The sequence below is a fragment of the Hemibagrus wyckioides genome, linkage group LG11, assembly GCF_019097595.1.
Source record: "Hemibagrus wyckioides isolate EC202008001 linkage group LG11, SWU_Hwy_1.0, whole genome shotgun sequence".
NCBI classification, from domain to species: domain Eukaryota; kingdom Metazoa; phylum Chordata; class Actinopteri; order Siluriformes; family Bagridae; genus Hemibagrus; species Hemibagrus wyckioides.
The window spans coordinates 29625852-29649149 of NC_080720.1; the positions used below are offsets into that span (position 1 = coordinate 29625852).

The 23298-nt window shown below is 39.7% G+C and overlaps 1 protein-coding gene across 1 annotated transcript in view; it reads left to right on the forward strand.

The window, feature by feature from the left end:
* The window catches only part of cacng2a (calcium channel, voltage-dependent, gamma subunit 2a), a 57518-nt gene that overhangs the window by 30863 nt on the left and 3357 nt on the right, over positions 1-23298 (forward strand). The window contains exons 2-3 of the mRNA XM_058402070.1: positions 13710-13793; positions 21004-21144. Coding sequence (XP_058258053.1) covers positions 13710-13793; positions 21004-21144 — 225 coding nt within the window. The remainder of the gene's footprint in view (positions 1-13709; positions 13794-21003; positions 21145-23298) is intronic.

Below are 23298 nucleotides of genomic sequence, written 5' to 3' on the forward strand. Positions count from 1 at the left end.
GCTTTCTCTGATGTTTTTGTTTTTTTCGTATCATTAAATTCAATGATTGAACAGGAACGTGCCTCACAGATGGGCCATAATAGTCTGCGTAACAATTAAGAATCACATCAGGAAGTGCTGTTACAGGAAATGAATCCGCTCATTGGTGGATGGTAAGCGTACCTTTGCCTTGTGTTTGACTCCATCACACTTTCAATCACATCACTGATTGTTTTCCTATAACGGCACAAGAAAGGATACGCCTAAACTGATGAACACAAATGTACATCCAAACGTAGGCTTTTAACATTAACACGTATGTCCATGTGACCATCACACTGTGTTACCATGACAACAAGCATGGATAATGCACTTCACTCTCACCTTTACTAAGTGCGCCAAAATAAAAAAGAATAAATGACTGACGTTCTGAAAGACAGAATTATTTTTCATGCTACAGGGAATGGATATTTTTTAAAATTTTGTTTTATGAAAAGCAACAAAACCATATGAGATGTAACCGTGGTAACAGCTGTCAAATGCTAGCCTGTTAATATGTGTTGATATGTTAATGAAATAAAAGAACAGCATTGTTGTTGCTATGTTCATATGCTACAGTTCTGAGGAAGCAAAACAGATACTATAGTGTGTCCTGTCGATCACGGGGCATGACAAATTTTTCATATGTCGTAGGTGAAGAGAAAGCTGGTCTTATGATTCCCTTCAGCAGACATGAGGCTTGTGAGGGTCTCTGTGAGTGAGAAACATGCTTATAGATATCTATGTATGAAATAAAATTCGGTGTGTCTGAGGTTTGCTATTAATAGGAAGATAATCAGTAATGGGATTTTTCAGAATTTCCTGAAGTGTTTCATTCCCGTTAAATAGTTTTAATGGTTGAACTATTATTTCTAAAAAAAAATAATAAAATATTGAATTATTTTTATTTTTATATTATTTATGTTATATTATTTTTATTATATATATATATATATATATATATATATATACATTTTTTTATTACATTTTTTTTTCTTTGTATTTTTATATATATTTTTTTGTTTATTAGACCTTAATAATTGCATAGCCAAAAACAAATAAACACCCCAAAAAGTCACGGTTATCAGTACGACCCTGATTTATATGAGAATCTGAAGGTTTAAGGACATCTAAATGGGGACATTTAGGAGACAGAGTGCTCACTAAGGTAGTAAAAGGATCCTGTCAGTCAGATATTCCTTCTCTCATTAAAATATCAAGTGCTATTTAAGAAACGTTCTCTCTCCGTAAAAGTTCACCAAGACAGGACTAAAAAATGAATGTTACAGCAGTGTTGGAGCATGCAGTCATACTCAGATAGTCATCTATGCATTTATGCATGACTGTGAGCACACAGCGAGACTGAGTGCTTTTATGTCTGATTCCATGCACCGCTTTCTACTTTTTTTCTTTACTCGATTGAAATTTCAAGCTTTTCCGTCGGAGCCGATCCATTTTACATGAGTGTGGAGGACTGTAGAGCTGGTACATGTGTGTTAGTATGTGTACACCATGTGGCATCAACCAATCTGACAGTACATTGGGATGTATTGCATTGTGTGCGTATTTATGGTGTGTGTGTGTGTGTGTGTGTGGAGTCACAGTTTGTGAGGTTTCACATCTAATTAACACTGAAGAAATCAGCACGAGTCAGTGTCAGGGATGTTATCTGTTATGAATCCCAAATCTTTCAGTATGGAAGGAGTCCTGTTATAGAAAAATAATCAGCAAAGACTTTGTGTGCTGCGACCTGACTCTACATGAATTTGCATATTTTCCTATAAAGGCAAAATACATCCAACAAAAACACTTTATTCCTCATATACAGCCGTAATTTCATAATGAATTATTTTATATATATTTAATATATTATTTAATATAATTAATATATTATTTAATATAATTAAATAATATATTATATTTAATATATAATATATTTAATATATTTTATATTTAATATATATATATTTATATTAATGTTTTTTATTATTTACAGCCTCTTGATTATGTCCTTTTACATTTCGATTATTTCCTTTTCCTTTTATATCCTTTTGATTATTTTATAGCCTCTATTTATATTTTAGAGCCACTGTTGTAGGAAACGAATCCACCGCTTCCGGCCAATCAGATTCCAGTGTTCCACGATATGGTATAACAGCAATAACTTACTGTGTGTTCATTATATATATTTAATAAAATGTTTCAGGCAAAAATGACACAAATAAAAAAGCTGCCCAAATAGTGTTTTTGTTAAAACTATGATGGTAATGTTGTGACAATATGACAGAAGCTTCTAGCTATCAGCTTGTCTATATGTACATCAGTATAATATTTCAGATACATCAGAAATGTTTTGGAGTAATCTGTAATTTATTTATTTATTTATTTATTTATTTAAATAAGGGGCAGTCACTAAAGACAGAATAGGTCGTAGGCCATTATAGGTGCTGTTCTGTATTCAAAGAGTCCCGAATGAATAAGAAATAGAGGGGGAGGGAGAGAGGGGGAGAGAGAGAGAGAGACAGAGAGAGAGAAACAGAGACAGAGAGAAGGAGAGAGTGAGACAGAGAAGGAGAGAGAGAGTGAGAGACAGAGAGATAGATAGATAGATAGATAGATAGATAGATAGATAGATAGATAGATAGATAGATAGATAGATAGATAGATAGATAGATAGACAGAGAAGCATCTCATAGATGAACATACTCTGAAATGATAACTGTTAATAATCTATAGTGAGATATTTAGCTGGTTAGCTTGTTTAATAAAGATTAAGGGAAATGAACGAGTGTGTTTGCTCTCAAGGTTTCTTTCTAATCTCATCTCAGGGACTTTTTTCTTGCCGACGTCTCTCTCTTGCTCAATAAGGAATCATTTCAAATGTACAATTTATATCCTGAATTTATAGATTCCTCAAAAGCTGCTTTGTGACAATGTCCATTTTTAAAATTATATAATATGTGTAAATAATAATAGAAATAAGAAGAAGAAGAAGAAGAAGAAGTGTAAAATATAATAAAATTAAATTGAATATTTGTCCCGTAAAAGTCAGCAGTCGTCCAATGTTTCAGCTATATAAAGTCTAGCTAGAGAATTTATTTTCTATAAGGAGACTGTTACTAATATCAGGAGAGTTAGATGACGGATTTGCGCTAGGCTCGAGACGATTGATGATAGCATCGTGAATCCATGTCATAGATGGACTTAAGTGTCTTTTGGAAAACGCAGCATGAAAATACATTGTGTTGTATCTCTGTAATCCGTGTCGATTTGTCGTTGTGTTGTCTGACTTCAGAGCAAGTAAAACAACAGGTCTTCCTCTGGTGTTATCTTTAGCTAGCTTCCCTTATTCAGGCTAGTTTAACATATTCGCAATCTGCACTCGCAAAACATGAACTTAATTCTTAAATTTGTTCTTTAACTCTTTAGTATTTATTTAGTTAGCGTTCCTATAATTCATTTTGCGTTCCTTTATTAATTTAAAATAAATACTGCTAACACAGCTACTACTAGCTACAGCTGACTTCTGGTATTTATTTTGTTGCCGTAATGATCTAATGTGTACATGCTTTCTTTTCAGTCAGCATCACTGTAGCCTAAACCCTTGCAAAGCCACGAGCAACACTATCATCTATAGGTGATAATTAGGCTTCATGACAGGACGATGGCATATCGTGCAAGCTCTCACCAGCCTACTTCCTGATTCTGAAAAGGTCATCTGTCGTTGATGCATGCTAATTAATCGAGCTAGTGAAAAAAGTTAAACCTACATAGCTACATGCTATTTTTTGGGGAATTTAAATTAATTACATATCAGCCCCTATTATCACTCATACCTGTTCTATGTTATCCCAAATTACCAACAGTCTTTGTTTTGTTTATACTCATAGTTTTAGTCTTTAGCACAATAAAAATCCAGTTTCTCTTCCAATCATGACACAAATTTTTGTAGCAGATAAATTTTGTCGTCCGGTGAATAACACAACTAACATCCGTACATGAAATCGGCTTCTCCAGGAAGTCTAGGGTTTCTCATTTGTCCAGTTGCGGATAATGAAATTAAGGAAACGTATAAACAGTGGGATTTTTTGCCTGATTTTGTTGTTCAGCATTGAATGTCTTTGTCATGTCACTCCACAGTGGTGCTTAATATGAATCTCACATCAAAGTAGACACTCAGCTTTAAGAGTTCGTAGCTTTTCGTAAGTATTTCTGTTTTTCTTTAGCCTACTACTGTAGGGGTGATATATTCATAGAAAAGTTCCAAAAAAGTTACCACGCAAATGCTTCTACATTTAAAGTAAATGTTGATATTAAACCCATTTCTGGTCTCTGTGATGCCCCAAGTGCTTGTTTATTAACAGCTAAAATGTATCTTCAACCACTAAAATTGTGTGTAAGGGAAAAACACACGTCTCACACTGAAAACCAACTCATTTTCTATCAGACTTGTGGTGATAAAATAATTCATTTGTTTATACTGATTGAAAACATCCGATAAGTCCATTTCTATTGTGCCGGAGTAATGGAGCATCGGATTTCTAGAATAAAGGGTTAAAGGGATTTGAAATGTAGTTTTGTGAATACAAACTACACAGCTCTCAACTAGGTATATCCTTTAATATCTCATTCTCCCAAGAAGCGGGAACGTACAGACGTAGCATCTATAAATCCTCTGTCTTTATATCAGGTGTGAGCCGTTTTTCTCCTGCCCGTTCGTCCATCTCCGGCCCCGTCGATCCCTCCGAGCTGGGTCGCTGCGTCGAGCGTGACCCTTTTGTCTTCCTTTCACTCTCACATAAGAACAATAATAATGTGTTCAGCACTAAAGGGGTATGGTTCATTTATGAGGAGAATTCAGAGGAGCCATAGCTCATTGCAGCCTCTCGGGCTCCGGAGAAACCAAAAGGAACGTTAAAGCGGAGATTGATTGTACATTATTATAGCTGCACATATATTCCCTAGAGCCTATCGCTTTTGTCTTTCTTTTTTTTTTTTTTTAATCCCACAGTTTTGACGTAGCCAAATACGGTCATGTGAAGGAGCGTGTATGCCAGCGTGTGGATGTGTGTTATTCTTTACGATGGCTTTTGAACGCATGCCCAGTATCTGAATAGTGTTTGAGTGGAAGTGCAGAGGAGTCAGGGTGCATGAGAGACGAACTTGGGTTCTTTTAAGCATTTTGCATTCAGAGCCATTCAAAAAAAATTGATGCATATATATATATATATATATATATATATATATTCTACAGTGACAACTGGATAAGATATATCAATGTATTAAAAAAACCGTGCATTTTTCCTTTCCTACTTTGGTAGTGCATTCACACCTGCCATGTGTGAAAGTTTTTAATACACACAGTATTGGAATACATTTTTCTTTATTTAAAATAAGTGCCACTTTCAGACCGATCACTGTACATCTGACTAATCCTCATTTCAATATAATATATTATTATTATTATTATTATTATTATTATTATTATATTATATATATTTATAATATATTGATACATTTAAAATATACATTCTTATTTGTATTTATATTCATTTATATACCCAACTTAATATCATTCTGTAAAGCTGCTTTGTGACAATGTGCATTGTTAAAATGCTATAAAAAATAAATGTAATTGATTTCAATGGAAAAGCAGTTTATTATATATATATATATATTAAAATTTAAAAAATCAGCTTAACATAAATGAAGAGCATTACTTCACCATAACCTCCTCTAAATACTTAATGTCTTCTCACAGAAACAATTACACATGCTGTGTTAAGTACAAAGTCCTAACAAGGACAATACAAGTCCCTAGCTGTTACCATAGAAACAATAACATATTAGAACTAGCATTAATATCAAAGTGTGAGTTTTCACAGAAATATTGTCAGAGCTGTGGTTATAGAGAAAAAAACCTCAACACCTTCTGACCAATTGGAATCTTTGTTTTTTATTATATTATTATTATTACATTATTATTAGTAGTAGAAGAAGACGAAGAAGAAGAAGAGGTCTGCACAAGCCTAACTACAGCTGCTCAAGTTTTGAGCATAGACAACACCCTCTCCTCTCCCCCCACCACACACACACACACACACACACACACACACACACTGACCGCATACTCTGTTTCCCCTGCTGTCCAGCACTTCAGCTCTTCACTCGAGTGCTTTGAAAAGCAGTGTAACACTTGTACACTTCACAGACACCGGCTATTGAGCTGAGGCCTAGGGAGTAGCGTGTGTGTGTGTGTGTCTGTGTGTGTGTGTGTGAGACAGTGAGAGGGCGAGAAAGACAAAGAGAAAGGGAGAAATAGTGCAAGTGTTAGAGACCGAAGTAACACAAGCTTAAAAGCAATAATTGTGTGAAATTCAGAAAGAGGTGATAAACACGTGTAGGAAGGAAGTAGAATAAAATGATAGGAAGTCCCAAAGCAGGTATTTCGTACATGTATACATAACCAATTGGATAGGATGCTGTTTGTTTGTTATCTGGGTGCAACACACAGTACTGTTGATGCCAGATGATGCGTAAAAAGTGCGAGATGGTCAGTTTAGAGTCAGAGTTAGAGTCATGGTGTATGGTTAAGCTGTTTATATTTGCTATAGCCACGCAGGAAAAATACCCTCTTTAGCTTTTTCTGCTAAAGCAGCACCGAATGATGGTAAAGCAAATTCACCGAAGGGGAAAGGACCCAGTGTTTAGTTCTGGTACATTTCCTTCCATAGTTACTTTGAAATCAGGAGAATTCACAAGACTCCAAGAGCCAATAGAAATCAAGCTCTGAGTGAAAAATAGTCAGATAAAAAGCTGGTTATTACTGAGTAGCTTTACACCAGACTTTTTCATTGCTGTTCCCTTACTGTTGCTTGGCTACATACTGTCTCGCCCACTGACATCTGATTAATCAACGTAATATTTAACAGATGGAGTGCATGTCAAAACATTCACAATAAACTGTATTTTTTTCTAATGGTAATTGTTTCTGAGGAGTTCTGACAGTTCTGGTTTCTCAGGGGCTTTCACGCTGGCAGCGTAGCCCGAAAAACAGAGCACGGTTCACATGTGAACGCTGTCATGCGGACCAGGAAGCGCAGCCCGGTACTGAACCTTGTAGGAGACTTCCTGCAAGCGTTGATGGGAGTTCGTATACGTTTATTTTCCACAACATGTGTAGCATGAGTATCAGGGGTTGTGGGACACAGAAGAGCTGAGATGCTTTACTGCTTTTCTGAGTCAGGTTGTGTTCTCCATGTGCATCTGTGATGATTAACACAAATGCACCAGGGTTCGAGAATCAAGTCTGAAACCAGACCGGTGCTACATACACTATATTGCCAAAAGTATTCGCTCACCTGCCTTGACTCGCAAATGAACTTAAGTGACATCCCATTCCTAATCCATAGGGTTCAATATGACGTCGGTCCACCCTTTGCAGCTATAACAGCTTCAACTCTTCTGGGAAGGCTGTCCACAAGGTTTAGGAGTGTGTTTATGGGAATTTTTGACCATTCTTCCAGAAGCGCATTTGTGAGGTCACACACTGATGTTGGTCGAGAAGGCCTGACTCTCAGTCTCCGCTCTAATTCATCACAAAGGTGTTCTATCGGGTTGAGGTCAGGACTCTGTGCAGGCCAGTCAAGTTCATCCACACCAGACTCTGTCATCCATGTCTTTATGGACCTTGCTTTGTGCACTGGTGCACAGTCATGTTGGAAGAGGAAGGGGCCAGCTCCAAACTGTTCCCACAAAGTTGGGAGCATGGAATTGTCCAAAATGTCTTGGTATGCTGAAGCATTCAGAGTTCCTTTCACTGGAACTAAGGGGCCACGCCCAGCTCCTGAAAAACAACCCCACACCATAATCCCCCCTCCACCAAACTTTACACTTGGCACAATGCAGTCAGACAAGTACTGTTCTCCTGGCAACCGCCAAACCCAGACCCGTCCATCAGATTGCCAGATGGAGAAGCACGATTCGTCACTCCAGAGAACGCGTCTCCACTGCTCTAGAGTCCAGTGGCGGCGTGCTTTACACCAGTGCATCCGACGCTTTCCATTGCACTTGGTGATGTATGGCTTGGATGCAGCTGCTCGGCCATGGAAACCCATTCCATGAAGCTCTCTGCACACTGTTCTTGAGATAATCTGAAGGCCACATGAAGTTTGGAGGTCTGTAGCGATTGACTCTGCAGAAAGTTGGCGACCTCGTCGCACTATGCGCCTCAGCATCCGCTGACCCCGCTCCGTCAGTTTACGTGGCCTACCACTTCGTGGCTGAGTTGCTGTCGTTCCCAAACACTTCCACGTTCTTATAATACAGCTGACAGTTGACTGTGGAATATTTAGGAGCGAGGAAATTTCACGACTGGATTTGTTGCACAGGTGGCATCCTATCACAGTTCCACGCTGGAATTCACTGAGCTCCTGAGAGCGACCCATTCTTTCACAAATGTTTGTAAAAACAGTCTGCATGCCTAGGTGCTTGATTTTATACACCTGTGGCCATGGAAGTGATTGGAACACCTGATTCTGATTATTTGGATGGGTGAGCGAATACTTTTGGCAATATAGTGTATGTGTGTATACACAACCACTTTAACTTGCATATTTAAGTAATAATACTCTGATTCTCCTGTAAATTCGCCTCTTCGAGGACATCTCTTCACAAGACACATGTCTGAATCATTCAGGGGGTCCAGAGCTATATAAGAGCCCTCATTTAAGTCAGACAATATTAAATCAGACGGAGGTGGAGGGCCCAGTGTAAGCTTGGCATTGTCTGGCCTTATTCTGCCTTCTGAATGTGACTTGAGGAAGCAGACATACTGCCCACGAGTGCTGACTAGATAGGCCTCTTTCAGAATGAAATGCAGGGGTAGAGTCAATATTCTGCAGTCTCTACCATAATTTAGGCTTACATAGTCTTCCTCAATTTGTCTGTAATTTCAATTAAGTACTGATTTATTATATATATATCTATATATATAATGTTTAATTTCTATAGGCATATATATTATACTGCCAAAAGTTTTGGGACACCACTCCAAATCATGAATTCAGGTGTTGTTTTTCAGCGGTTGGGCTCCACCCCTTAGTTCCCGTGAAAGCAACTCTTAATTTTATTGGGCAACTCCATATTACATTCACGTACATGTAAAGGCAGACGTCCCAGTTATGTTTGAGTCATGGCTAGGAGTCTCCACTCTAATTCATCCCAAAGGTGTTCTATCGGGTTGAGGTCAGGAACTCGCTTATCCATGTCTTGAACCTTGTTTTGTGCACTGGTGTGCAGTCATGTTGGAACAGGAAGGGGTCATCCACAAACTGTTCCCACAAAGTTGGGAGCATGAAATTGTCCAAAATGTCTTGGTATGCTGAAGCATTACGAGTTCCTTTCACTGGAACTAAGGGGCCAAGCCCTGAAAAACAACACCTGAAATCAGTGATTTGGAGGTGCGTCCCAAACATTTGCCAATATAGTGTATATACATTTCAGACGTATCCTGGTTCCTCAACCTCAGCTACATCACTCAAGTTGTGATTGGTTGTGTAACAGGAAGTGTGCTGTTTTGTGTCACTTATGTGAAATTAGACACTTATGCACTTACCCTATACACTTTGTACGATCTAGTGTAATTTTAGAAGGATAGTATCATCTCAGATGGAACGTTTATTACTAACCGAAAGTGTGTTTCCTAATAAATGGTAAATGCTATGCCTCTTAACTTTAGCAGAATACATGAATACATTTTTAAAATGTTGAACAATGGCATAATCACACAACATGATCTAATTTAAAAGCCATTTGTAAGACGTCTTGTTCACCAGAGTGTCGTCAGCCATCATCTTGAACAATATTTCTTATTCCGGCATCAGTGCCTGGTAGCCCCGCCTCTTTTCCACTTTGCAAGCACTGACTCCTTGAAATGTCCAACATTCCACACTTCATTTTTCCCCCCAGTTTATAAAAGTGCACTCAAGTATTTCTGCTACAAACTGGTGTAGAATAGTGCATAAGTATGCGATGGGTGTCTATTTCAAACGCATTATCTGTTTCACGAAGAAGATATTCATGTATTTCTCTACAGTTACATGTCCTCCATTTCTTTGTGTTAAACTCTAGCTTGATTTGATTATTTCTGGCTTTTAATCTGAAGTCATTAGTTTCTGAATCTCGTTTTTTCTAATGAGATATTTACATATGCTGTGCAAAGATTTGCCGTTAAATCGAACGCATACAGAATAGTACAGAGTTGCTCAGTATGCGTAGACTAGACTAGCCTTTATGTTCCTGAAGTTCAGCTGGTTAAAGCCGACATCCACCACTCACCCAGATGCTCACTGGACACCATCTTTGAATCTGTATTTTTGTATTCTCATCATATTTCTATTTTACATATATGGTAAAAAAAAAACAAAATCATTTATATCTAAAATACCTGTTTCACGTGGATAAATCTGTGGCTACTGCAATACATCATCTAACTAACTAACTAACACACACACACCTTTGGATGACACTTAAAAGGTGCAAGCTCAGATGAGCTAAAAAGGTTCTAACCTGCGATGTGATGTGATGTGTGTGTGTGTGATTTGCGCATTAGTGGTTGGTGTGAGTTTCTGCCAGCTCTGTCATAAATGATTCAGTACCTCAGGCTTTATGCATATGTGTCAATGTAAAAGAGAGTGTGGGGGAGAGGCAGAGTGGGTGAGAGACACGGAGATTGAGAGTGGCCATGTTTTTTTCGACACAGTTACAAGTGTTTTCAATACGTATAAATTGACTTGGTATGATGTTACATGTAAGAGACAACCCTTGGTGCACTGTGTATATTAATCATGGTAAGAGTGGACATGGTGCGTGTCAGATGGAGGAAAATGATCAGACACGCTGCCGTGACTCAAAATCCATCGAATTGTGCTGTGTTTTGAATTCGGTGCAAATGGAATTCAAATGAATTCATGGTTTTTTATGTGGACAAAACAAACAATTTGAATGGTTTCATTGGGTAAGATGTGCAGACACTGTTGCTAGGCAACTGGGAAATACAGACCCAGTGCAGAAACTAGCTAATACCAGAGGCTAGCAACTTATTTGGCAAAATTCTTGTACGGTAACAGCGCTTATATTGTCCTCTGCTCAATGTATCGATATATTGATCCATTTTTAAGTTGCTTTGGTTAAAAGCGTCTGCTAAATGAATGAATGTTAATGCAGATCTTTCTAACACAGAGCTATTAATGCTTTGGAAAGTACTGGAAATATCTGCCAGACCAAACTGTCAGGAATGTTAACATTTCTTTTCAATGTGTTAATAAATATGTAAGAAAAGGCCCTGAACTGCTAAAATGACACTGGAACATTGACAGCAACCTGAAGAAAATCAGTATCTGAAATGTAATTGACCTCAGATCTATAATCAAACATGTAGGTAAAGTCTATGTGAAGCTAAAATGACACTTTAATTACTCTTAGCACTGAGCGCTAACTGAGGGAAATGAACCAAAGCTCTCAGAAATATCAACATTTCTCTTAGATGTGTTAGTAAATATAGAAGAAAACACTCTCTAGAGCTAAAAGCACACTGAAACTACTCTTAGGAATGACCGCTAACTGAGGGAAAGGAAACAAAACTGGCAGAAATATCAACATTTATCTCAGATTTGCTTGTAAATATCGAAGACAATACTCTGTAGAGCTAAAAGCACACTGAAACTACTTTTAGGAATGACTGCTAACTAAGGGAAAAGAAACAAAGCTGTCAGAAATATCAACATTTATCTCAGATTTGCTAGTAGATATCAAAGAAAACACTCTGTAGAGCTAAAAGCACACTGAAACTACGTTTAGGAATGACCACTAACTGAGGGAAAAGAAACAAAACTGTCAGAAATATCAACATTGATCTTAGATTTGCTAGTAGATATTAAAGAAAACACTCTGTTGAGCTAAAAGCACACTGAAACTACTCTTAGGAATGACCGCTTACTGAGGGAAACAAAACTGGCAGAAATATCAACATTTCTCTCAGATATGCTAGTAAATATCGAAGATAATACTCTGTAAAGCTAAAAGCACACTGAAACTACTCTTAGGAATGACTGGTAACTGAGGGAAACGAAAGAAAGATGGCAAAATATCTATATTTCTCTCAGATTTGCTAGTAAAACTCTGTCGAGCTAAAAGCACACTAAAACTACTTTTAGGAATGACTGCTAACTGAGGGCAATGAAACAACACTATCAGAAATGTTAATATTTTCCTTAGATTTGCTAGTAAATATTGAAGAAAACGCTGAGCTGAAACTACACTTAGCATTGACTGAAGGAATTTAACTGATTAGCTTAACACAATATAGTTTACTTAGTGACAGTTTAGTCACTCTGGAACCACATTAAAGTTTTATTCCGATTATTCTCTTGCACTTTTTGTCAGTTTAGTCTTTCATTTTTAGCGTTTGCCCCTCATTTGTGTTAAAATAATGCTACTTAAGAAATCCAGACGAACATTTTGTGAGAACATGCTGAAAGGTTTAGAAACACACACTAGACTTTGAATATTGAAATGGATTGTTTTTAAAATATTAATTTGGTAAAGAACATTCAGAGAAAATGTCCGATGGTGTTCTTCTCTACCACTAGTACGATAATGTCACCCCTGGAGTGTATGCGTGTGTTTGTTTGTGTATGTGTGTATATATATATATATACTGTATATGTGTGTGTGTGTCTTTAGCACATCCGAAGGACAGTGTCTGGTCTTTCATCTTTCATTCAGCAATTAACAAGGGTCTGTTTAGCAGCAGTAATTTTAGGAGGGCACCTAATTACAGAACAGCATGCACACACACACACACACACACACAGTATTATTATTACAACGTGAGTGTTTTCTTTCCTCTTTTACACATACTCACATACACACACATTCACTAGCAATGTAGTATCCACTCAATCTTTCTAATACATATAGAATATTCCGTAGTCCTTAAATCTAAGAGATCCTTCAAGATATTTGTTGTCTGAAGTTTGTTTAACTAAGTATTACTTGGCCGATCTCAAAAATGAAGAGGAGTGAACAGGACACTAGACGTCTTTTCTGTGTGATTTTACTTCCTGTCAGTACTGCTTACTGTTGAGTTACACCAAATGACACCAGTTGTCCTTTTTGTCCTTATTGTACAATCATGTGAGACTTAATTTGAATAGACTTACACCATATTGTTACACGTAATTATTTAAACTGTTAGTTATTAGGCATACTAGTTAACTAGTTTTAGCTAGGTCTTCCCCTTGAATGTACAAAACATTTCATTAGCGCTTGAACTCGATATTTTTCATGGACATCAGAAGCTGTTTAAAAGCAGGAAAAATCCAGTCACTGCCTAAGGAGAAGTAAAACAGGGCCAGAGTTTGCAGGCTCTCTCTTTAGATTTTGAGTGAAATAGACTTCCATTACTTTTTTTTTTTTTTTGCTAATGGTTAAAGAAGCAAACGTCGACTGCCAAGCTGTCATAGCTGATGGATTACTTTTGGAATATTGTGTACGTGTGTTTTTTTTCCCCACCCAAAAAATATCCCAGTAATGCTTAATGTATTTGCATCAAGACAGTCCAGAGAACGTGTTAAATAAGTTACAGTCTCATTTTAACACTCGGCCTCTCTCTCATTCTGTCTCTGCAGGGAACTTTAAAGGGCTGTGTAAACAGATCGATCACTTTCCTGAAGACGCGGACTACGAAGCTGACGCGGGAGAGTACTTCCTTCGTAAGTTACTTTTGTGTGCGTCTTTGTGTGTTTGCATACACCGATCAGGCATAACATTATGACCACCTGTCTGATATTGTGTTGCTCCCCTTTTTGCTCTGACCCCTCGAGGCATGGACTTCACTAGATCCCTGAAGGTGTGCTGTGGTATCTGGCACCAAGATCTTAGCAGTAGATCCTTTAAGATGCGAGGTGAGGCCTCCATGGGGGCCTCCAACTTACAGGATACTTACAGGACATATATAGGACTTAAAGGATACTTTTGATAGATACTGACCACTGCAGACCGGGAACACCCCACAAGAGCTGCAGGTTTGGAGATGCTCTGATCCAGTCATCTAGCCATCACAATTTGGCCCTTCGCTCAAATCCTTACGCTTGCCCATTTTTCCTGCTTCTAACACAGGACAAAATGTTTACTTGCTGCCTAATATATCCCACCCACTAACAGGTGCCATGATGAGGAGATCATCAGTGTTGTTCACTTCACCTCTCACTGCTCATATTGTTATGCCTGATCAGTGTATATCTGCTGTGTTTGCCTGAAATATGAGGTATGGAGATGGTGAAGTGTGCAGTTGGGGTTGAGAAAGGGTGGAAACGGAGCAAATTGGGATAGAGGATGGAGGAATGTGAGAAGGCCGGCCTGCGGCTCCCCAATTAGGCCAGTCATTTCTATAAATATTTTACTTTGTGCCTATATAGGTCAAATCTCTCCTTCACCCCATCTACACACACACACACACACACATATTGTCAGAATTTATCTATTCATTTGAACATAAATTTACATTCAAACTTTTAACTTTGAACACCTTTTAATTCGAAAAACTATACCTGGTTGATTGAAAATGCAAAACAATGCATGTGATCTACAGATGAAATTATACAAAATTATTACATTTGTATCTGTGGTTAGATCACGAATATGCAGTCCCTAACATAGCATTGTGTTAGGGAGTACATTCAATGAATAGGAAGTTACTTACTCTTTGTTCAGCTTAAATATATATGAATAAAATATAATCTTGCTTGATTAGCTAAAGCGTTTTCCAGAATAAAAAGTGAATCTGAATCTAGCAAGAAAATGTTTAGTCTTTAATAAAATAACATAACGTTCATCTTTCCTGGTTTACGTGACACGAATAGTGTAGCCCTGCTGCTATGTAACATTACAGGTTTATTAATATTCGATTGCTTTAGAATTCTAAATATTTTAGAGTGTAGTTTTTTAAGTAATGTGGGAGCTCTAACACACCTCTACACACATATGTAGGTCAGTTCAACCATGGAAAATGAGATGAGAGCAAGACATGAGGTGACAGAGAGAGAAAGAGAGAGACATGGTGTACCGGTAAGAAAAAGAGAAAGCGTGTAGGATTGTGTGAGCGCGAGATAGAAAGAAAGTGGACGAGTGTGAGCGGCCTGGGAGAGTAAGATGAGGAGCGAGACAAGGTCACGATGAGGGGTGGAGGAGGAGGAAGAGATGATGGAACGTATTAAAAAGGACACAAGGTTCTGTGGTGTGTCTGGTTTAACAGGAGAAATTGTGTGTGAGAGAGAGATTGAGAGATAGAGAGGGAGAGAGAATGAGAGCTTCTCTACCTCTCTCTCTCTCTCCTCTCTCTCTCTCTCTCCATCTCTATCTCTCTATCACACACACACACATATGCACACAGGTTTCGCTTATATTAGATCAATACAGCTGTATATCAAGTTCTGCCGTTACCATGGTGATGTCTGCTCTCTGATGTCACCCTATTTAAGCAAATGATGTGACCTAGCATAGTGGCCTCATACACGCAGTGTCTAATAACGTCCACTGATATCAGGACTCAAATGAATCCATTTTTCCAAAAACAGTATGCCCGTAAGTGTTTATTCCGTATCATAATTTTTGTGTGCTCCTGTTTGTTCCTGTTCTCACTTGAGTTACAGTAGAGCGGCTATAGATAATCCACGAGGTCTCAGTTCTAAAGACTTCCTGGCATCAGACGATTATTAAAGTTACAGGTTGTTCCTTTCGGCTTATTAAAATTGCAGGTTTATGTGATGTACAAAGCAAGATAAATCGTGACAGATCTTTTTCCACTTACAATGCCATGAAGCAACGAGCAAAATTCAACTGAAAAACAAACAGAGAGAGATCTCCTATACACAGCTCTCTTCAAATCATTCCACTGGTTTTTCAGCTTCATTTTGTTGACTTGGATATGTGCTTTAAGTTGTTATCATGGTGGACTTTTTCTTAATCTTCAGCTGTCCTACAGAAGCCGGCGAGGTTTTATGCCAAAGCAGATTAATATTTAGAGCTATCTATCTTGACAGTTCCAGCAGAATAGAAGCAGCTCCATAGTATGATGCCTCCACCACCATGCTTCACTGTAGGTATGGTGTTCTTTTGTTATGTGTAACACATGTTTTGGCGTGATTTAGTCATCGGGAGGTTAGTGGGATGGGTTTTTTTCATCCATCCTACCTAATAGCCCAGATATGTGATGAATACAAGAGAGGCAGAGAGAAACCGGTACTTGCAAGATGTTCCTGCAGCTCCTTTTTACTGCCGTAAGCCTCTTGGCAGCCTTCCTAATAAGTTTTTGTCTCGTCCTTTCATCAATTTTTCGCAGGGACATCTTGTTCTTGGTAATGTGACTGTGGTGCCCCATTTTCTGCACTTGTTGATAATGGCCTTCACAGTGTTCTGTGGTACATCTGGTTCGAGTAATTATTTTGGACGCCCCTCTCCTGATCAATACCATTCAACAATGACATCCCGTAAATGCCACGTAAGCTGTTTGCAGACCATGACCTCAGCAACCGGATTAAACCGATGAAAATGTGATGAAAATCCCCCAGAACAATTTGGGGGTTAATCAGAATCACTTCACTGACTTTTCACTTCACTGCCAAAAGTTTTGGGACATCCCTCCAAATCATTGAATTCAGGTGTTGTGTTTCAGGGGTTGGGCTCGGCCCCGTGGTTCCATTAAAAAGGAACTATTAATGCTTCAGCATACCAAGGTATTTTGGACAATTTCATGCTCCCAGCTTTGTGGGAACAGTTTGGGGATGACCCCTTCCTGTTCCAACATGACTGCACACCAGTGCACAAAGCAAGGTCCATAAAGACATGGATGAGTGAGTATGGCATGGAGGAACTTGACTGGTCTGCACAGAGTCCTGACCTCAACCTGATAGAACACCTTTGGGATGAATTAGAGCAGAGACTATGAGCCAGGCCAAAACTGGGACGTCTGCCCTTACATGCACATGAATTTAATATGGAGTTGGCCTGTCCTTTGCGGCTACAACAGCTTAAACACTTAAGGCTCTTCACAAGGTGTAGGAGTGTGTTTTGGGAATTTTTGACCATTCCTCTAGGTGCACATCTGTGAGGTCAGGAACTGATGCGGGAAGAGAAGGTCTGTCTTGCAATCTCCACCCTAATTCATCCCAAAGGTGTTCTATCAGGTTGAGATCAGGACAGGCCAGTCACGTTCCTCCACACCAAACTCACTGATCCATGTCTTTATGAACCTTGCTTTGTGCACTGGTGTGCAGACATGTTGGAACGGGAAGGGGTCATCCCCAAACTGTTCCCACAAAGTTGGGAGCATGAAATTGTCCAAAATGTCTTGAAGCATTAAGAGTTCCTTTCATTGGAACTAAGGGGCTGAGCCCAACCCCTGAAAAACAACAGCTGAATTCAGTGATGTGGAGGGGTGTCCCAAAACCTTTGTCAATATAGTGTAGAAACCAAACTGGAAATTGCTTCGTACCCATTTTCTTTTGTTCGAATAGAAAGAAGCACTATATAGAACCGAAGCACTTAAAATGGTAAATCACTCACAGTTTCCTTCACTACAGAATCAGCAGCACTAAGTAGCACCCATATTGTGTGATGCAGAGTTTCAGTCTGTCACCTCATTAGCACCATCACACTCGTCTCACCATCACTAGTCCACTAAGGAGGTGTTTCAAACCACACCCGATTTACTATATAGGTCATGTCCAAATAGCATAGTGCATTATGGGTGTTCTGTATCTGTTCTGTGCGGAACGTTCCCTGTGTTTGATATATAACCATAGTTTCTGGTGCATTATGGTTTGTTTGTTTGTTTGTTTTTAATTTCCTGGACATAATGTGTAATCGCGCCAAGTGGGCGGAGCATTTTCAGAAATTTCAGATAATCTGGTGATCATAAGAGTTTGGGAATTTTTATTGATATCTGTAGGTATCTGTAAAAATTACCTCTAGTGTCTAACATTAACTGAGGATTAATTAGGATGTAATAATTAATTAGTGCTATTACATTGCAGTACACCATTTGTGTTGATATTGTTTTACGGCGTCACACTGGTAGGTGTTATTTGTATCGCACGCTGATGCACCGAGGTGAATGGACGGTGTTGGTGTTTAACAGTAAAGCGCTGATTGTCAGTGATGATGTACGAGCGCAATAACTGTGTCAGAACGAGAATGGATGTGTTCTGAACTCCTTAGAGTCCTCGTTGCCGTGGTAACGCTCAGCCATCCGGAGACCTAGATGAACGCTTTGCTCTGAATCTGTGCGAGCGTGTGAGCTTGTGAGGTTCGGCAAGGATCTGATGATGTGTGTCAGTGTCGAGGTTGGTCAATATCGTTTGGTTTCTCTTGATTTCTTCCTCTCTTCACCGTCTCCGTGTTTTGTTTCTCCTGCTCTCGTTATCCGTTTTGGAAATTGAGAAATACAGACATTTTTTTATTTATTTTTTTTCTCCTCGTTTCTCTGGTCATCACTCCTGCTGTAGGATTACATAAAGAAGCAGATGTTTCCTGAGTACCGGTTTTGGGACTCACACTGTGTGTGTGTGTGTGTGTGTGTGTGTGTAGGAGAGTTAGTCTGTACAGGAAAGTGGGCCTGCCGTTGTGAGTGTCAAATTGAGTAAGAGAGAAAGTAAAAAAGATATCTGCACCAACACATGGGTTTTAACAGAGTGAGCAGCTACAGAGTGTAAAACATAATCTTCAATATAATTAAAAAAAAATGTCTCACCATTGTATGTAATTTGGCTTTCTTGTGTGAACTGCTCTGTCTCTCTCTCTCTCGATCTCGATCTATCTCACAGAAAGGGTGTGGATTTATACACAATTACAATAAAGCTCATCGTATTTCAAATACTAAAATATTCATATGCTTTGTTCATGTTTCCAACTGAAACCGAAAAAAATTCTGACCACAAATACAATTTAGTGAATTATAGAGCCGTCCGTATCAGATCGGACATAATTGCCACCCGGATATTGCCAAATCCAGAATAGAAAAACAGCACAAATTTGCGATTCTTTATTTACGACATTTCCAGAGAGCTACATTTTGGCCAGCTAGAAAATTTGCCAAGGTACATTGCGTTTGCTGAGTCTTGGAAGATCTGCAGCCAAAAAATGAATGAAATGTTAGGACGAGATCATTAAGAAGCTCCTGAAACTTCGTCTGCATTAAATAATCGCAATAGTAGCTCTAGTAGCACAGTATGAGGAAGGTAATGAACACATCAGGACATATAAAATACAGTTTCTAGGATAAAACCTTTCACACATAGACGGTCTGCAGAGTCAGAGTGAATTTCAGGATACTACAAAACCTCTGCATGTGGCTGCATTTGAAGTTTAGTATCGCAGGGTGCCTGTCAGGTGTGTACTCTCTGTATGTGTGTGTCAGCTTCACCATCAGTGCACAGTAAGTGTTCGTACCTGATTTACGCTGAGTCTGAAAAAAAATTGAAGGGCTGTTTTGCATCGCATAGATAATGCAGCCTGACTGCATCATTGAGGGGGTGATGATGATGAGGATGAGAGAGAGAGAGAGAGAGAGAGAGAGAGAGGGAAAGTGACCAGGGTTGAGGTCACCTTAATATTTAATCAAGCCCACCACCTGGAGCTCTGACACACGAGAGATAGAGCAAAAAAAGAGAAGGAATGAAACAGAAGGAGGGTGATGGTAGCAAGGTTATGGCATTTCTCAAGGTAAAACGATGCTGACTGAAGAATATTTAAAAGTTAGCCGGAAAAAAACTTGTGAATACTAATTTAATTCCTGTCCTCATTTCATCCCTTTGATATTGCAGTAAAACATGTGTATCAGTAGGACACTGACCAACTGCATGTTTCATAATAACAAGAGATTTTAGCGCAATCACACCGAGCTGCACTTTCAAACAAAACCTACCAAGTAGCGACATGAACCATGATGAAATAGCTGTCAACCTTATGCTGCTTTATTCATCAGGTTCCTATTTGTGAAAGTCTTAAATAAAACCTCCTAGTATGTAAAATAATTGTAGGCTTTTATAAATCCATATATTTATTTTATTTAAGTTTAATATCCAGATGAGTGACAAAGGATAATGTCTATTTTTGAGCCAGTGTATATAGGCTACTATACAACTTAAAAAACTTAAATATAATACACACCATTATGGGGTAAATGATGGCCCCTCGGTTGTCCAGGCAGGCTTTCCACTAGAATTTGGAGCATGGCTGCAGGGATTTGCTCATGTTCAGTGGGGTTGAGGTCTGGGTTTGGGCCACACCAACCGTGACAAACCATGTTTTTATGGATCTTGCTTCGTGCACAGGAGCATTGCCATGTTGGAACAGGTTTGAGCTCTTAACTAAAGCTTGGCCATATATTTAATAATGACTTCTGGCTTTGCGGTATATTTTCACCCTACACACAGTTGGCTTATTAGAGGGCAATGATGGGGGGTCAGGGACAACAGTCCACCTGTCTACTAACTGATAAGACAGACAGCTGATTGATGCACAGATACAGGAGATAGAGACAAAGGACTAATAGAAAGAGGGAGCGAGATGAACGCATCCCCACTGAAGAAGCGATAAAGGCAGAGAGTGACAGACAGATTCTGTAGAGAGATAGAGAGATAAAAAGGACAGAAATGAGCACATTTAGTAGCAGGAGAAAGAAGAAGGAAGGAGAGAGAGTGAGATGAAAAGGGGGAGGGCAGTCTCACAAGTTTGTGTTCACTTCATCGTCAGCACTTTAGAAGTCTTACAAAGTGCTGAGGAGTTGTATGTGTATGTATATGTGTATATACCTGCATGTGGGCAAATGTGTTTATCTGTGTCTTATTGAGGCATGTATGTGACAGAGTGTAACCTGTAACCTTTAATCTCTTTGTGTGTGTGTGTGTGTGTGTGTGTGTGCAGGAGCGGTAAGGGCGTCCAGTATATTCCCCATCCTTAGTGTGATCCTACTCTTCATGGGAGGTCTGTGTATTGCGGCCAGTGAATTCTACAAGTCCCGTCACAACATCATCCTCAGTGCAGGGATCCTCTTTGTGTCTGCAGGTAAGTGCATGTTTGATGTCCAATGTTTGTACTTTTTCAAAGAACCCACAGGAAATCCATCCAGTTTTTTGGTTTACTGGCACTAGGGGCAGGAACTGCAGCCTGATTGGTTTACTGGCACAGGGGAGCATAAACTGCAGCCTGATTGGTTTACTGGCACTTGGGGCAGGAAATGCAGCCTGATTGCTTTACTGGAACTGGGGAGCATAAACTGCAGCCTGATTGGTTTAGTGGCACTAAGGACAAGAACTATAGCCTGATTGGTTTACTGGCAATAGGGGCAGGAACTGCAGCCTGATTGGTTTACTGGCAATAGGGGCAAGAACTGCAGCCTGATTGGTTTAGTGGCACAGGAGGCAGGAACTACAGCCTGATTGGTATAGTGGCACAGGAAGCGGGAACTGCAGCCTGATTGGTTTAGTGGCACAGGGGAGCATAAACTGCAGCCTGATTGGTTTGCTGGAACTGAGGAGCATAAACTGCAGCCTGATTGGTTTACTGGCACTAGGGGCAAGAACTGCAGCCTGATTGGTTCACTGGCACTGGGAAGCATAAACTGCAGCCTGATTGGTTTAGTGGCACTTGGGGAAGAAACTGCAGACTGATTGGTTTACTGGCACTGGGGACCATAAACTGCGACCTGATTGGTTTAGTGGCACTTGGGGAAGAAACTTCAGACTGATTGGTTTAGTGGCACTGGGGAGCATAAACTGCGAGCTGATTGGTTTAGTGGCACTTGGGGAAGAAACTGCAGACTAATTGGTTTAGTGGCACTGGGGAACAGAAACTGCAGCCTGATTGGTTTAGTGGCACTTGGGGAAGAAACTGCAGACTGATTGGTTTACTGGCACTGGGGAGCATAAACTGCAGCCTGGTTGGTTTAGTGGCACAGGAGACAGGAACTGCAGCATGATTGGTTTAGTAGCACAGGAGGCAGGAACTGCTCGCTGATTGGTTTACTGGCAATGGGGAGCATAAAATGCAGCTTGATTGGTTTAGTGACACCTGGGGCAGAAACTGCAGCCTGTTTGGTTTAGTGGCACTGGTGGCAAGAAGTGCAGTCACAATGGTTACATTAGCACAGGTGGCAGAAAGAGCAGGCTAATTGGTTACAATTGCACTAAGGAAATTAACTGCAATTCAATTGCTTACAGTGGCAGTGGGTTTAGGATCTGCAGTCCAGTTAGTTACAGTGGGACTGGATAAAGGAGCTATTGTCTGATTGGTTACAGTGGGACTAGGGAAATACCTACAGTTCGATTGGTTACAGTGGGACTGGGGAAAAGAACTACAGCCTTAATGGTTACCATGGCACCAGGAGAAGGAACTACAATCAAATTAGTTGCAGTGGCACTGGGGAAAGGATCTACAGTCTGACTGTTTATAGTGGGACTGGGGGAAAGAGCTATAGTCTGACTGTTTATAGTGGGACTGGGGAAAAGAACTACAGCCTGAATGTTTACCATGGCACTAGAAGCAGGAAATGCAGTCTGATTGGTTAGAGTGGCACTGGGGAAAGGATGTACAGTCTGATTGGTTAGAGTGGGACTGGGGCAAGGATCTATAGTCTGATTGGTTACAGTGGGACTGGGGAAAAGAACTACAGCCTGAATGGTTACCATGGCACCAGAGCAGGAACTGCAGTCAGATTGGTTACAGTGGCACTGGGGCTAAGTTCTGCATTCTGACTTGTTACAGTGGAACTGGGTTAAGGATCTGCAGTCCAGTTGGTTAGGGTGGCAATGGGGATAGGGCTTGCAGTTCGATTGTTTCCAGTGGCACTGAAGACAGGAACTAGAGTTTGATTGGTTACATTCTATAGAGACAAATGGCAGACTATTGCTAAGCCCTGTCTGTTTGAGTCATAGCAGTTCGTCTTTCCTGACAATGTAAAGCAACCCAAGCACATGCAACATGCCCAGACAGCAGGAATGACATGTTTTCTTACTAAACACACTGATCAAGTGTGCAACTTTAATACACACAGTCTCATAGCAGGGTTGAACTCATGGGCATACAGGAGCTCTTTTTTTTAAATGCCACCTGCTGTATAAACAGCTAAGAGACAAGGTTCTCTGAGATACACATTCCACATAGAGCTTGTCAAAAGCATGAGTCTGTTTATTTTCTGCTAGGCTGAGAGACTCCCGCTGG